The sequence below is a fragment of the Tarenaya hassleriana genome, unplaced genomic scaffold, assembly GCF_000463585.1.
Source record: "Tarenaya hassleriana unplaced genomic scaffold, ASM46358v1 Cleome12, whole genome shotgun sequence".
NCBI classification, from domain to species: Eukaryota; Viridiplantae; Streptophyta; class Magnoliopsida; order Brassicales; family Cleomaceae; genus Tarenaya; species Tarenaya hassleriana.
Window position 1 is genome coordinate 2,692,744 of NW_010962392.1, and position 15,861 is coordinate 2,708,604.

At 38.5% G+C, this 15,861-nt stretch overlaps 5 protein-coding genes across 7 annotated transcripts in view; 3 read left to right on the top strand and 2 right to left on the bottom strand.

The window, feature by feature from the left end:
• The window catches only part of LOC104806705, a 1,032-nt gene extending 884 nt beyond the window's left edge, over positions 1-148 (top strand). For both annotated transcript variants that reach the window (XM_010531725.1, XM_010531726.1), the window contains exon 5: positions 1-148. In XM_010531725.1, coding sequence (XP_010530027.1) covers positions 1-121 — 121 coding nt within the window. In that variant the 3' untranslated portion in view covers positions 122-148.
• A 1,188-nt stretch (positions 149-1,336) lies between these two features.
• LOC104806706 (abscisic acid receptor PYR1-like) lies at positions 1,337-2,339 on the top strand. Its single transcript, XM_010531727.2, has one exon. It carries the CDS (start codon positions 1,508-1,510, stop codon positions 2,138-2,140), a length of 633 nt encoding a protein of 210 aa, XP_010530029.1. The 5' UTR covers positions 1,337-1,507; the 3' UTR covers positions 2,141-2,339.
• Positions 2,340-4,280: 1,941 nt separating this feature from the next.
• Positions 4,281-5,431, bottom strand: LOC104806709 (protein HAIKU1). 2 transcript variants are annotated; one of them, XM_010531731.2, is made up of 2 exons: positions 5,277-5,431; positions 4,281-5,162 (listed from the first exon to the last, which is right to left on the bottom strand). In XM_010531731.2, the coding sequence occupies exon 2, from the start codon at positions 5,129-5,131 to the stop codon at positions 4,490-4,492; it is 642 nt and encodes a 213-aa protein (XP_010530033.1). In that variant the 5' UTR covers positions 5,132-5,162; positions 5,277-5,431; the 3' UTR covers positions 4,281-4,489. The 2 variants fall into 2 exon arrangements, with proteins under 2 accessions (XP_010530033.1, XP_010530032.1); XM_010531730.2 differs by having other exon boundaries at positions 5,267-5,431.
• A 3,252-nt stretch (positions 5,432-8,683) lies between these two features.
• On the bottom strand, positions 8,684-11,090 carry LOC104806708 (transcription factor MYC4). Its single transcript, XM_010531729.2, has one exon. It carries the CDS (start codon positions 10,932-10,934, stop codon positions 8,973-8,975), a length of 1,962 nt encoding a protein of 653 aa, XP_010530031.1. The 5' UTR covers positions 10,935-11,090; the 3' UTR covers positions 8,684-8,972.
• Positions 11,091-13,049: 1,959 nt separating this feature from the next.
• LOC104806707 (probable ADP-ribosylation factor GTPase-activating protein AGD9) lies at positions 13,050-15,243 on the top strand. The gene is made up of 6 exons (XM_019201714.1): positions 13,050-13,119; positions 13,204-13,284; positions 13,491-13,609; positions 14,083-14,518; positions 14,666-14,932; positions 15,012-15,243. The coding sequence occupies exons 2-6, from the start codon at positions 13,216-13,218 to the stop codon at positions 15,159-15,161; spliced, it is 1,041 nt and encodes a 346-aa protein (XP_019057259.1). The 5' UTR covers positions 13,050-13,119; positions 13,204-13,215; the 3' UTR covers positions 15,162-15,243.
• The last annotated feature ends 618 nt before the right edge of the window (positions 15,244-15,861 follow it).

Sequence of the window (15,861 nt, forward strand, 5' to 3'; positions counted from 1 at the left end):
AAAGAGAAGAAGCAGAAAACGAAGCAGCCCAAGGAGAAGAAGGCAGCGGCGGATGCTAAAAGCACTTGCAAATCCAAGAAGGCCAAATCCCCCAAGAAATGGTCTCACTTTTCTTTATTAGGATGCTAATTTTATGTTTTACATCAATTACCCATCTGAATAACCTTTTTCCTTTCAGATATAATTTGACAATTCACAAAATTTGCCTATATATATATATATATATATATATATATATTACGTACTTGCGTGATTTCTCCATATATATATATATATATAGAGAGAGAGAGAGCTTATAATTGTCGTAGAAGCAACCGCATGGAAAGTATAATAACACATAGGATAATATACTGATAAATGTATGGATATATAAATCTGAATATTCCGTTTATAAGTTGGTCATTACAAAAGAAAATATATAGGACGACTTTTTCACAAGAGATAGAATTTTACAATTAAAAAAAACATAATTATTGGAACTAATTTTATTACAGAATCACGATTGACATGGACTCACAGATGCTTCATTGTCTTTTATATATTACTGAAAGAATATCAGGATTAATAATAGTAATGATAATAATAATAATGCAAAAATATTAATAATAATGTGTTGCGTGCGAGTGCGTGCGCATGGACATTAACTTCTGGGCGGAGATAAGGGGGAAAACAGCTGGCGGCGCCACTTATGGACTCTCCGATTTACTTTCCATTTTATTTCTTTTTTTCCCTAACCATTTTCATTTTTATTTTCTTTTGCTCTCTCCAATATTTTTTTTATATCAAATTCAATAGCACATAACATGTAATGTTTACTCACGTGTATATACTTTTTATTTATATGTATATATAAAAGTATGTGAAATTTGGTATAATTGATTAGAAAATGGTATAGAGGAGAAATCAATGAAGATGGAGGAGAGAGAGAGAGAGAAAAAGGAGGGTTGACTCTATCCGAGGCTTTACAGATAAAAGGGCCCAACTAGCAGTGTCCTAAAAGGCTTTTTTGAACCCACCTGTACTCTCTAATATCTTCTTTTATTTTATTTTTAATCCAATATTCCCTCTTTTGTTTTATTTTATCTTTTAAATATCTATAGAGCTTCACCTAATTATCGATCATAAATCACTCGTAACAAATAATATTATTCGTGTTTTAGCAACGAGTGACGGCCTCTTCTGACCATTAATTATCGTATTTTATTTGCTCGTGCTCGTGCTGCGGTTGACAAGAATATGATTAAGTTTAGTTAATTTTAATTTTTTTTAATCAGTGTGCAAACACAAAATAATCCAGGGTTTAAAATCAAATATGCACCCTTCATGCTCTATATATTCCCTACTTTGCCCTTCATTTTCATGGAATTCCACTTTTACCCTTCTTCCTCCCTCAAAAATCAACCTCGCTTGTAACTGCCCCCATGCGAAATCTCTCTCTCTCTCTCTCTCTCTCTCTGACTTACAATAAATAACAAAGGATTGCCGGAGCAGGTTTCAATCCACATCAATGGCGAATCGAGAGCCGGTCAGAGAGGAAACCCCCAACAACACAAGCCATCACCTAACGATGCCTCCCGGGTTGACCCAGGACGAGTTCTCCGAGCTGGCTCAGTCCATCGCCGAGTTCCACACCTACAGGCTCGGCCTTGGGCGCTGCTCCTCCCTCCTGGCGCAGCGGATCCAGTCGCCGCCGGAGATCGTGTGGTCGGTGGTCAGGCGATTCGACAAGCCGCAGACGTACAAGCACTTTATCAAGAGCTGCGTGGTGGAGGAAGGCTTCCAGATGCGCGTGGGATGCACGCGCGACGTGACCGTGATAAGCGGCCTGCCGGCGAACACGTCGACGGAGCGGCTCGACATCCTGGACGAGGAGAGGAGGGTGACGGGCTTCAGCATAATCGGCGGCGAGCACAGGCTCCGCAACTACAACTCTGTCACGACGGTGCATAGCTTCTGCCGCGAGGGCGGCGGCATCGTCTGGACCGTGGTCCTCGAGTCGTACGTGGTGGACGTGCCGGAGGGAAACACGGAGGAAGACACGAGGCTCTTCGCCGACACAGTCGTCAAGCTCAATCTCCAGAAACTCGCCTCCATCACCGAAGCCATGGCTCGTGATTCCACCGATCCTCCGGTGATGTGAAAAAAAAAACCCTAGATTTGTTAATTGTTCTGTTTCACGGTCATAATTCCCACTCTTGTCTGTTTTTTAATTAACCTCGATTTTTCCCCTTCATATTTTATGTTTTTGGTGATTTTTTTTCTTCCTTATTCCGAAATGACGCAAATGTCCTTACGTGTTGGCTTCGTGATCACATAGAAAAGGGTATTTTGGACATTTCCTTTTATGGGCACATGATTTTCCGCGAACTGAACGCAATGGAGAAATGGAAATTAAAAAAGGGTTGGTGAATTTCCCATATGTAGCACAATATTTCGTAAGCGTATGGCTATTAATTTCATGACCGCAACTCCTGAAGGTTACGGACCATAATATATATTTAGAAAAAAGATGAATAATCTCATGCAGTTACAGTCTTTGTGATTCTTTAATCAAATAAAAAAACAAGATTGAGATATCGAATACATATATATATATATATATATATGTGTGTGTGTGTCTGTGTATCCAATCGTGGTAAGGAGTTCTTCGGCAAAGGGTTTAGAAGTGCGCGCCGTTTTCATCCTTCGTTCCTAATTAAAAAATTAAAAATAATCAGATTGTGGGACCCACTTGATTGGCTGTATAAAGCGCACCATAACACATATGTCGAGATATACGTATAGATTCCGATCTGGCTCATCTCCCGCCGTCCGATCTCGCGGGGTCACTTTTGTCCTCATGTGATTCTTTTTTGGCAAAAATTATGTTCCTATTTTTTAATGGATATATTATTCTTAGTGCTATATATTCAATACATTAAACAAAATTTATCGACGGATTCATGGCAGTACAGTGCCCTACTGAGTAATAATCATCTTTATAATGTTTAAGCCAGCTTTCATTGTAAATGTTTGAAGAACATATATATATATATATAATAAATTATGATACAGATTATATTCTAAACTATAATATTTTTCAAATATTACTCACGAATTAAACATTTAAATGCGTGTATGGTATACGTTTACACGTGACTATATCAAAAGTAAAATTAAATTGTCCAAGTTTGTAACCTACTAAGAATTATGTTTACTTTATTTTAGTGCAATGTCTTAGCCAAACTTTAATCCAAATATGTACCACTCCTTTTAATTTACTTTGTCCTTGGATTCAATTTTAAAAATAATTCGTCACGTATGCAAATCAACATTATAGGGGTTTGAAAAAACATTATAGGGGTTAAATTATATAAAATATAACAATACTCGTAAAGAAAATTTTCGTATGTAAATTGGGTCAATAAATCGAAGAATATTCATCCAACGAAATACTTTTCTCCAGTTGGTTTTTAGAATATATCTGGTTGACATTTTTTTGGATTGAAATGTGTTCCATTACGTTGAATTTATTGCATTAAGCCCAACAATGTACATCTTTTTGTTATAGAAATATAAGCTACGTGTATTATATATCAGTTTACCAAAAGGTTCAATAAATATATTACAATAATGAACATAAAATAATTATTATTAAAAAAATGTGAAATTTCATGTCGTAATTGTGGGACAAAAGTAATGATACCTCTCTTGATAGGACATTCTAGTGGGGCTGCAAGTTGCCAACTTGGTGAATAAAGGAAGACAGAAAGTGGGAAAATACAAAATAAAATATTCTTAAAAAATCGAATTAATTTAACTTAAGTTGAAGAAATTGGAAACGAAAAGAGAAAAACAAAAAACAAAAAAGGGTGCGCAATCAATGAGTCATAATAATGATTATATTAGCAAAACCTAATCGATGGCTGCGATATGATTGGTTCAGAAGGACGATGGAGTAACCAATGAGATCACAGAATTTTGAACACCACGAAATTAATGATGCATTTCAACTTCTTTATTCATAATAATAACGTTGAGAATGAGAAGTTATGGCGACGACCAACCAAAAAAAAATATCAGTATGGAAAAAATTAAATAAAAACTATCATATTCGATTATAGTATAGTATATTGAAATTTTAGTCTTTTTTTTCACAAGAATTTAATTTGCGATACGTATAATATTTTGTATCGGATGGGATACCATATCGATTATTAAATTATTAAAATGGATTTTCTAACAGTAACTTAGAGAAGAAACACAACACACATCACTTAGAAAGAAAAGATAAATACAGGTTATTGTCTCAAATGAAACACTAATTATCGTATAAAGTTACATACAACAACAACTAAGAAGTAAGAACACATCTAATATTTAACCAAAAAAAAAAAAGAACACATCTAATATTATATAAAAAAAAAGACATCTACAAAGAAAAATCATCCATAAAACAAAACAAATTATTCCAATTACTGAACATATCAATTATTAATATTATTGTGGACTAATGAGTCGTCCATGTAGGGCTGAATAGGGGAAAAAAGAGACCACTCGAAGACGGAGATTGTGGGCCGCCGCCCAAAATCCGCGGCGAGAACGCGATATTCGGCGATATCAATGGGAGCGGCGATCGCGGTTGCGGCCAAATAAATTGCGATGCTGGGGATTTAATACATGTTGGATCGGTTTGATGCGGTTGGACCGGGATTCCATTGGGGTTTGGGTATTGAACCGGACTCGGCTGGGTTAGGTAACGCATGTACGCCGAGATGGGGGACTCGGCGACGTTGACCTGAAACGGGTTGTGCGGTTGAACCGGTTTAGGGGATGAGAGGCCCGGTTGAACCGGTGGTGGAGGACGGTTCACTTGGGTCAACGGGGCCGGCCTAACTTTAACCAAGCGTGAATTGGGTGGTTTTGGTGGGTTTTCGGGAGGTGGAACGACCGTTGAAGTTGAGCCGGAGCCGGTTAACTGCTGAACGATTGTCCTGAAATCGCTCTTGTTTATGTTATACACCAAAGCCTGAGGCTGCTGTTGCTGTTGCTGTTGCTGTTGGGATGGAGCTTTGCGAATGTTTCTTCTCATCTTATTCACGCCCAGATGGTCATGATGATGGTGATGGTGGTGGTTTCTTGCATCATCCATTCTTCCAAACCGGTTCGAAGCTCTTCAAAAGCTGCAAAAAAATTTCCTTATGGATATGAAATCACCTTATCTGGAAGGTTTCAAGTCAGGTTTGGGCAGAGGAACAGGACAACCCCAAGAAAGAAGAAGACAAACCTCTTCTTACCAGAAACTTGTAAGAATTCTGAATTTAATACCAAAGAAACTCTCTGCGTTTCCAGAGAAAATGTCTAAAACAATGGAAAGTTTAAAGCTTTTAGGCACAGAGTAAGAAATGGAGAGAGAGAGAGAGAGAGAGAGAGAGAGAGAGAGCTTACGTTCTTTGACTGGAGAGATGAGAAGACGAACCCACAAATAGGTTTTATTAAATTTTCTCTCGCTCGCTCAGTCCAAACATAATAATTATAAAAAAAAAAAACAATATGAAATTTTGACTCGATTCAATAATAAAATATGTAAATTTACTCGGAGGTGTGAAACGTATACGTCCTAATATGCGTCAACTTGAATTATCTTACACGGAATCTTCCTAACGAAAGATTTGTTATATACATAGACGACTACAATAGGTAAAAGGCATAACTATATCTTAATACGTTAACAGAATTATATCCAAATCCCATATTTTTTTATAAAAGGTCTTTTTTTATAATATGAAAACTTATTAATAATCCATCTTCTTCTCAATATATATATATATATATATATATTCCATTACAGATAACAACTATGATAATATATATACACACACACATACGTATCGTAATTCATAATGTTGACTTTGACAATGCGCCACGTCAGATTTCCATGATCTCATTGAAAAACCCGGGGAGTTGAAATGGTCCACTCGTCGTGATGATGGCTATCTGACTTTTTGATAGGTCTATTAACGGCCACCTTCTCTTGTCAAATGTATATCCCAAATTGTATATAAGTCTGAAATTTATGTTAAAGTCTCGAATTTTAACATAATTAAGCGTACCATATATATAGGTTTTTTTTTATAATATTGGGAAACCCCTTTCCTACAACCTTAATTTCGGACCGTACTTTCGTCGCGGATCCGAGAAAACCTCAAACCCACGCACACGAGTCTACAACATATACGTGAGAGGTAAATCAGTTCAGAGACTGACAGGCGAACATGTCAGAGAAAGTGAGACGATGAGAGATCGAATCCCCCACCTCATGGCATCATCCCATGCTCCCAACCACCCTGACCTGGATTTCTCCCCATATATATCGTTTTTAGTCATTGGAGGAGTATTTTTTTTCCAAATAGATGCGCATCTCGTCTTTTTTTTCCCCGAACATTTGGTCATAGGTTTACAAGAAAACATGATGTTCATTCTTCATATTAAAAAATTAACATTATTAAAAAAACCATGATGAAAATGCACGTGAGTAGCTCCAAATTATTATCATAGATTCTTAAGACATGTTAATTAAAAAAAAAGATCTCAAAACCAAAGACTATAAAACGACGTGAAAATATTAAAAGCACAACTAATTTGTGGTATTAATATATTATAAACATAATAATTTCATGATAAAACACAAGGATTACACAAAATAAATAGAGACAAAGAAAGACATTATTACTAATAATTTTCGGTAAAAAATTATATAGAAATTTATTTTACTTTTTATTAAAAAAAAATAGGTAATGATTATCAATAGAATAAATCGAAATCATAAAAATTTCATTAACTACACTTTTTTTTTTAAAAGTGTATATATATATATACTCTTGAAGTCATATGCAGATTCTCTATATTATATACTAATTTGAAAACTAAGTCATAGCTTCGAAGTAAAGAGATAAAATGGTACATATTTACTTTATATTCTTTTATTCTTTATTTTTTTTACAAACAGATTATACATCCGTTCGATTGCAAAAAAAAAAAAAAGAACTCTTCTCTTCTCCCTTTACCATCTCTCATACATTGCATTTTGCATTTGCATGCATGCAACGCGATTATATGCATTATCTTTTTTTGTTTGGTTATATAAGTAGATAAATATACAAAGCTTACATAAGTGAGAGATCGTGTGTATATATATATGGCTCATCGTTGAGTGAGATCCTCGAAACTCCAATCCCTTCGCATGCCAGAGGACCGGACGAGCCTTGGTTCTGCAGAGCCCATTGGACTGTCCATCCTCAGATGGCGACCCTTCTTCACCTTCTTCATCCTCTGCGGCGCCACAGACGAACCTGACCGTCCGATCTTCGCGTACATCCTAGGGCTCAGATTCCCCGACCAGCTCCTCCCTACATCCCTACGGAACACTCTCCGCAGAATATGATTTGTCTCCGGCCCCAAATCCCCGGACCCGGATCCGGATCTTGATCCTGACCCGGAACTATGATCGGGAGACAGAGCAAACTCTTTGTCTGAATCTGTTCTTCGGAGGGCTTGACATGTTAGGCAGCTCAAGGTCATGGCTTTCCTACGAAGACGACGACGATGACGTACGACGATGAATAGAGAGAAGGTTTTTTTTTTGTGGGTTCTTTTGATAGTAAATATTTACTGTTTTTATTATTTTGAGATAGTTTTGTGCAATGTTCTTATAATAATAATAGAAAAGACAAACAGAAGCGATTTCTAAATATAGCAAGCGCGCGTGTTGTTTATTTGATGACGAGACAATATTAATTAAGCAATTAGTTCTCTATAACCCCACTGATCACGGCTTGTAATGTCGCCCTAATGATTTATTTATCATCGATTGATGCGTTTAGTAACAAATTAGAGAGTAACCAACGCGGTCTCTTTTGATACGTTCGATTCATTTTATATTCAAATACATACCTAAAACATATATTATATCATTATTATTTTTTGGTTAAAGGATAATTATATAAAACGCGTGTTATTATCAATGCGTCTTATTTTTAAGTTTTGTTGCAAAACGTCTAAAAAATGAGCGCAGCACACCATAAACAATAATAATTTCATATTCGAATATCGAAAACTTTCACTAGTAGATAAAGACATATGATTAGTAGACAAATATAATGATTTCTTCATGCGACTATTCGATGTACATGTACGAGAAAGAGTGCAATAAAAGACTGCCAAAAGGGTTCGGTCCAAAATCAAAATGATTTATAAATGTTTCAGTTATCAGAATCCTTTTTTTTTTTTGTATCAAATATAAAAATACACACATATATATATATATATATATATTTTATTTTTTTTTGGTGATGGCTATCCCCAAAAGTAAAAAGGTTATCTCTATCTACCTACCTATCCATATCTATCTTTGTATTATTATTAATATTAATTGAAATTGGGTGATGAAATAACTCCACAATTCTATAATGATTCTATTTTATAAGTCGACCAACACATGTCTCCACATTTTTGGCATGATGACATTTGCTCCACCAATTCTGAAAAAAGATAAGGGGCAATAACAATCCAATGTACCATTTCCTTTTGGACCACTTATTTCACTTTCTTATTGCCACCTCATGTTTCCATGTGACATACTGAAGAGATATGTCCTATCAAAACCCCTAATGAATAGTTTTGAACATTTCACATATTGCATTCATAGAACCCAATTTATTCCCATTTTGTTTATTCCTAATAAAAAAAATATTTACACGAATTGCTAGAGAGGGAACAGACCAGAGTGAACCAATAACGCCATAACCGAAGCTACTTGAAGAACTGAGATGAAACACTAAACTACAAACTCTCTTTAATGGAACAACAACAAGTTGGTGCCGCAAAATGGGTACTTACACTTACACATATAGCATAATACATTATCATCACAACAGATGTTCTTGTGAAGGATCGAGGATTGATTACCCTCTGCTAAAGATGTGATCTTTATTTCATGAGCTCTCCCCCACTTTCGCCATTAGAGCTACCTTAAGCTGGTCCTGTGTCAGAAACCGATTCCCCATTTTCACGGTCGCTTGCTGGATCATGAGATCGTTCACCACCGATAGACTCGCGTGGTTCACCTCCAAGTCCAGCTCTTTCAGTGCTTCCATGAATTTAGCGCCAGGGTGGTTCTTCTTGCTGCATTGGATGCGTATCATCACGTCCCAGCCTATGATCTTCACGTCGATTTCCATTTCCATGGCTGGTCCCGAATCTTGGTTCAGTCCCTTCCGGTCTTTACTGGACTGCGGGCGTGAATCTTTACCAGACCCTTCCTTGTTAAGCTCGTTTAGCTGCTTCTGCAGATCTTCTTTATCGGATTCTGCCTCTTGCAGCTTAGATTTCAGCTCGTTGATGTATGATATGGCATCTCCCAGAAGAGACGCTTTGTCCATCTTGGAAACATTTGGAACCACAGCTCTCAACGAGTAGAACCTCTGGTTTAGCTTCTCCCTCCTCTGTCTCTCAGCCTCTACGTGATTCAGCGGCTCTTCTCTCCCGTTCGCTGGTTTTCTTCCCCGCTTTCTCGGCTTCTTCTCCGGTTCCACTATTCTACTACTGTCTGCTTCCTTCGCCACTGAAGCTTCCACGTCTGAGTGATCAGAATCGCCGGACTTTGCGGCGGAGGAGGGAAGAACAACGCCGCAAGTGAAAGAAAGCATCCCTTCGTCATTGTTACTCCCCTTTGACACCGGAGATCGCTTCTTATTGTTCTCCGCTGCCGCAAAACTGGTTTGGCCCGAAAACCCGGTTCCATTTCCGTTCTTGTTCCCGCAGAAATTTAGAATCTCGCCCGATTTCGGGCGCGACCCATCTGAAAAGTTCCCGTTTTGATTCAACCCAGAACTCGACAAATTCAAATTTCGATCCAGAGACGAACTCTGAGGATTCTGCCCTGGGTTCTCCACCGAGCTACCGTTCTCAAAGTGACCAGGCTTTGGGAATTGGTGAGAATTGGAATTGGAATTGGAGTTACCGTTATTGATCGCCGCCGTCGGGATGACGTGACCGGAATCGATTCTGGTGGTGGGTTCGGTTATCCAGAGAGTAGGGTCGTTTTCTCCCTCATCCGGATTCAGATTGAACGTCCACGAACCCGCTTCACCACCACCGTTGTTGAAATTGAACAGAGTGTTGACCTTTTCCATCAGATCTGAGCTCTGTTGTATCACATCCGTCGAACCCAGCTCCACCACGCCGTTATCCGACGGAATACACACCAGCGTCCGCAATCCGTAGATTTGACCCTGCTGGGCTCGCTCGCAACCCGATCCAGCCAGAGCTCCCGACCCGGAAAGCCAGATCGTCCGACAGTGTAGGAACGCTTGTCCCGGCAATCCAGTTCCGTTCAGGAAGCTCTGAGTCATCGACACCAGGAAGAACCACTCTGTGTCGGTGACTTCCTCGTCTCCGGCATCATCGGCGGCTCCAGCTACCGCTCCTCCTGAAATCAGCGCGTTTAGTTCCCGTATAACCCTCTTCCGGTGCTCCTGCTCCACCGCGTTAACCGAGGAGCACCGTTTCTTGCTCTTCCCTTTATCCTCTTCTCCTTTGTAGTATCCATCGCCCCATCCGAGAAAGGCCGTTCCCTCGCCGTCTCCACCGCCTGCGATGGAGTCGTACGACAGCTGCCAGTATATAGCGTAGGTCCAGGTCTCTCTCGCGCCTTCGATCAAGGCCTGGAGTCGCTGCTGAAGAGTATCTTCGTTCAACCGCGACTGCGCCGCCGCCGGCTGCTGGGGATGGTCACCGCCGGCAGATAATTGCTCCGCCGGAGGAGCCGGTGGCCAGAGAGCAGAGTGATCGGAGCTGACGAAGGCTTCCATCACCGACGCGTCATCGTCCGCCGTCCATAGATTAATCGACGCCGTTGTGCCGTTCGTTGATCGGTTGAGGCGGTAATCGGTCATGAAACCCCCGATCCGGTCGATTGCGGCGGAGACCGGTAAAGCTATAAACTTTCCGGCGAGAGAGAGAGAGACAAGTGATTGGTGTGAAGGGAGAAGAGATGAGAGGAGAAGAAGCTCAGCAAATGGCGTTTGGTGATTGTTGGATTCCGCAATTATTTATTTTCCAAACAGCTCATATTGTGTTATTATTTTTCTCGTCAACAATTACCCGTTTATTAAATAAAAATACATAATAAAACAAGGAAATTACTTTATTAATCCTACCATCCATATATATATATATATTCGTACTAAGAAGCTTTCGTATATTATAGCGAATTCAGATTTCATCTAAATTCTGTTCAATAATTCGCCACTATAAAAGTCTCAAACGATCAAATACCTATCTGTATATTTGTTGTATATATTTAATGTTAAAATTTTGAATATTCCTACCATTGTTGTACCATTTTTTGTAATCGAAATGGTAATTAGAACTATTAGTTGTCAAATTTGTTAATAAATCAGTCCATTAATTATCTTAATAAAGCCTCCAACTTCATCGTTGTTGTTTTTGTGACGTCTACTTTCCATTTTAAAAAATCACGCAAAATTCCCTTTTCTTGTATTTTGAAAGATTTATACGCCCAATTGCGTAATAAAATCGCGGGGACCATATTATTAAATTTATAACTTCGGATACGAATCATAACTGAATTTTTTTTTCGTGGGGTTAATTTAATTACCTGAAATGATATGGATGCGACCACAAAGATCACATTATTTATACATGATTTATATGCGTACATAAATACATTATACACACATGGATATATTATTCATGATACATTCGTGGTGGTTGATTATGGATATTAGGAAAGATATGTGATTTGTTGGATCCTACCGAAATGGGCATCGGATATTTCGGTCCATTTTTTGATGGAATATGGATATTAAAGAGAAAAGACATATATTTATGAATAAAGGCAGAGAAAGCAGTTATGTTTGAAAAAAGCCATCTTTGATATGACCAATACTTTAGAGATATATTAAAAAAATATATATGACACGTATTCTTAAATAAAACTATAAAAGTAATACAATATGGTAATATAAAAATGTGTGGTTGAAGAGGACCGGCTAAAATTGATCCGGTTCATGCATTTCACGTGGAGAATGCGTAAGCCCAAAAAAAAAAAAAAACACAGCACGCGACTTCCATTCCACTTGTGATTTATTTAACAGTAATTATTTTTTACTTATTATTAAACAAAATAATCCTACTTTACGCGTAAAACCTTTCGACCGCCCTGCAAGATATTAAACCATATAAGAAATAAACCCAAGATTTTTTTCTCTAAGGTTGTTTACATTATGAAAATGAAATATTATAAATTTTAGGTTGGTATTGAAATAAAACATAAAAGATGTAACAAGATATCATATTTATATATAAAACCTATGTGTCAGTGTCAGTCCAAATCTAAATTATATAATTTATTGCTGACGGAATATTCTTTTTCTCGAGTGGCCGTAGTTTGGGTTCAGAGAATCGGCCGACAAAGCAACAGTATCTTCACTCGTCACATCACCATGGGCTTATATCTGATGGACAAGGCCCATTATAATTGGTGTAGGCCCATTTATGATATTTTGGGCCATTCACTCTGCCACGTTGCATTTATTGTCATTATTATTATTATTTGGATTTGGATTTGGATTTGTATTGTATTGAATACCATTTCAGAATTCTATAATGACGATATTTTCATATGGTTAATGATATGGTGAAAATGGATATGATATAACTACAGCTGTTATTTTTTCATACGCGCCCCAATATTCATTTTTTTGATAAAGAAATATGCCAAACATTCTGATTACATTTAATAGCATAGATTAAAGATTGAAATTATCTTTAAAGAGAAAATTTTTTAAATAATTATAATTTATAAGTTAGGAACCAAGTCGTCGGTTAAGCTTTTAACGTCATGTTGCTTCTGAAACGGGAGTACGCACGACCTGCCGTTTCTTTATTCTCGTTGCTCAATGGTATTTGCGTAAATTTAAAGTTTCCTCGGGGTATTATCGTCTGTTTAGTACGAAACTCTTTACATAAATGAAAGCCAACGCAGATGTGAAGGGGAAAATCAAATTTCATTTCCAGATTTTTTTCTTTTTAATATCGTGTAGGTTGCCCGAGGAGGTGATTCATCATTTTTTCTTCAGATTTCCGGTTTTTGATTTTGAGAGAATCGATCCAATTGTAAATCCCTACAATTTTCTCCAGATTTCTGCTGTGATGGCGTCTGAGAATCTCACCGACAAGAATGTTGTTTTCAGAAAACTGAAAGCGAAATCTGAGAACAAGGTTCGGTTTATCGTCGTTTCTCGAGCTCTTTGCAGTGGATTTTTTTCTTTTGTCTGTGGTTCTTGACCTGGGTTTTTTGGGTTTCTGAGGATTGTCTCTTGATTTTGTATATGTTGTTCAGATCTGGGGTTTGGATGAACAGATCTTCGATTAAGTTCTCTTCTTTCATGCTGATCCGATTTCGCTTTTTTTCCTTTGGGCTGTAGATATGTTTCGACTGTAATGCGAAGAATCCGACATGGGCGTCGGTTACTTACGGTGTGTTTCTCTGCATCGATTGCTCAGCTGTTCATCGGAGTCTCGGTGTTCATATCAGCTTCGTGAGGTAATTTCGGATTTCGAGAAACACCAATTCTATATTGTTCAGTGTTCGATTAGCTCGATCGGGTTTAATTTAGTATAGCTTAGAACAGTAGCAATTCGTTGCTTCTGGTCAGGGTTTAAAGCATGATACGTATGGCTGTCTGAAGAGCTTCTCTGTGTAGGATTCGCCGACTTTTCCCTTCTGCCTTCTATTTATAGCTATTCATTCTCATACGTCTGGCTCTAACTGTCAATGTATTGTATCTTGGTGTGGTAATAAGTTTTTGTCTGTATCCCATGTTTTGATGGATCTTGATTTACTGTTTTCGGGAATCTGCTCGCATAATGTTATTGGGTTCTTAGCTCATAATATGAAAATTGATTCACGGTGTTAGATTTCGAGTCCTCAATTTGCCATTTTCTTCTGAAGAAGCTGAGAATGAATATGGAGAAATGTTTCTGAGTCACTTGCCTACATTTTCCTTTTCTATGAAGGTCTACCAACTTAGACTCATGGAGTCCCGAACAGCTTAGAACGATGATGTTTGGTGGCAACAACCGTGCTCAGGTGTTCTTTAAGCAACATGGATGGACTGATGGTGGCAAGATTGAGGCTAAGTACACCTCAAGAGCTGCAGAATTGTACAGACAGATTCTTTCCAAGGAAGTTGCTAAAGCCATGGCTGAAGAGACGGTTCTTCCATCATCACCTGTCGCTGCCTCTCAGCCAGCGGAAGCATCCAATGGGTTTTCCTCTGTTGTCAAGGCCGATGAATTTCCTAAAGAAAGTTCTTTGAAACAAGAAACTCCTGATGTCTCCTCTTCACCAAAAGCTTCTCATACAGCTGTCTCTAGCGCGATTAAGAAACCTCTGGTCGCGAAAAAGACAGGAAGGACTGGTGGGCTGGGGGCTCGGAAGCTTACTACTAAGGTAAGATTCGGTAGTCCTAACGCTAATCTGTTCTCTTGTTCAGACAAGCATGGAAGGTAGCTCCCTTAGTTCTATGAATTTTTGTAAACAAGGTTTCAGTGAAACTCTCTCAGTTGGTCTCTTTTTTTATTTTTTGGCAAAATGCAGAGGAGCGAATATCTGTATGAACAGAAACCCGAAGAACCTGCTCCGGTAGTTCCTGTTGCATCATCAGCTAAGAACAGCAGCTCTTCATTAGCCGGTTCATCATTTGCCTCTCGGTTTGAGTATGTTGAAGATATGCAATCTGGAGGGCAGAGTGGTTCGCAAGTGCTTAGCCACGTTGCTCCACCAAAGTCATCAAATTTCTTTGCAGAATTCGGGATGGAGAGCGGTTTCCAAAAGAAATCGAGCTCAAGCTCCTCCAAAGTTCAAGTAAGGCGGTATTTCTTGTGAAACTCCAACAGAAGATATAGCATCTATCCCGATTTTCTGCTAATGAATTTCATACTAGGTCGAGGAGACTGATGAAGCGAGAAAGAAGTTCTCTAATGCAAAGTCCATTTCCTCGGCCCAGTATTTTGGGGACCAGAGTAGAGGTGCTGATCTTGACACAAAAGCTACACTTCAGAAATTCTCGGTTCGTCATCCCCTTTCCTTCTAAATCTTCATAAATACATTCCCTTTGATTTTCAAGATAAAAGATTTGGATTCTTTGCATTTAAGATGGAGTCAAGATAAAAGATTTGGATTCTTTGCATTTAAGATTTGGATTCTTTGCATTTCGGTTCTTAACGCCAGTGGTTAATTAGCAGGGTTCAGTGATCGCCGCCGTCGGGATGACGTGACCGGAATCGAATCACTGCTAGCGATCTCATCAACCGGTTTTCTTTCCAGGCAAGTCCCATTTCAGTTGTTTATCTCATCTAACATTCTATATGCCCATCTAGGGATGAGCGTCAGTTGTATCCAAAACATCTGCAATATGAACTCAACTGAATCAGCAATGTAGATAGATATAATCCAGGATATGACTGATCGGCTAGGAATCTGGCTCTTGAGATATTTACCTATAATACAGATCTTATCGTGGATATGAAACCCTTTTCAATTCGAACCCGATCATTAGGAAACTTCACTCGATTTCGACTTGTTGTGGGTTTGATGAACTGTAGTGGTTGACATGTTGAACAGGCGCAGCAAGATATATCGTCGCTGGTGAACATCGCAGGTGAAACCAAGAAGAAGCTCGGTTCGTTGGCATCCGGCATTTTCAATGATCTTCAGGACAGAATCCTGTAATAAGAAGCCAAACCCAATTCACAAAAACAGATAAACCAAGTTTGTCCCCCCCCCCCCCCCCC

Coding starts and splice junctions, on each gene's coding strand:
- LOC104806706 (XM_010531727.2), top strand. CDS start 1,508: ATGGCGAATCGAGAGCCGGTCAGAGAGGAAACCCCCAACAACACAAGC.
- LOC104806709 (XM_010531731.2), bottom strand. CDS start 5,131: ATGGATGATGCAAGAAACCACCACCATCACCATCATCATGACCATCTG.
- LOC104806708 (XM_010531729.2), bottom strand. CDS start 10,934: ATGACCGATTACCGCCTCAACCGATCAACGAACGGCACAACGGCGTCG.
- LOC104806707 (XM_019201714.1), top strand. CDS start 13,216: ATGGCGTCTGAGAATCTCACCGACAAGAATGTTGTTTTCAGAAAACTG. Junction 14,519..14,665: donor CTCGGAAGCTTACTACTAAG/GTAAGATTCGGT, acceptor GGCAAAATGCAG/AGGAGCGAATATCTGTATGA. Junction 14,933..15,011: donor CAAGCTCCTCCAAAGTTCAA/GTAAGGCGGTAT, acceptor ATTTCATACTAG/GTCGAGGAGACTGATGAAGC.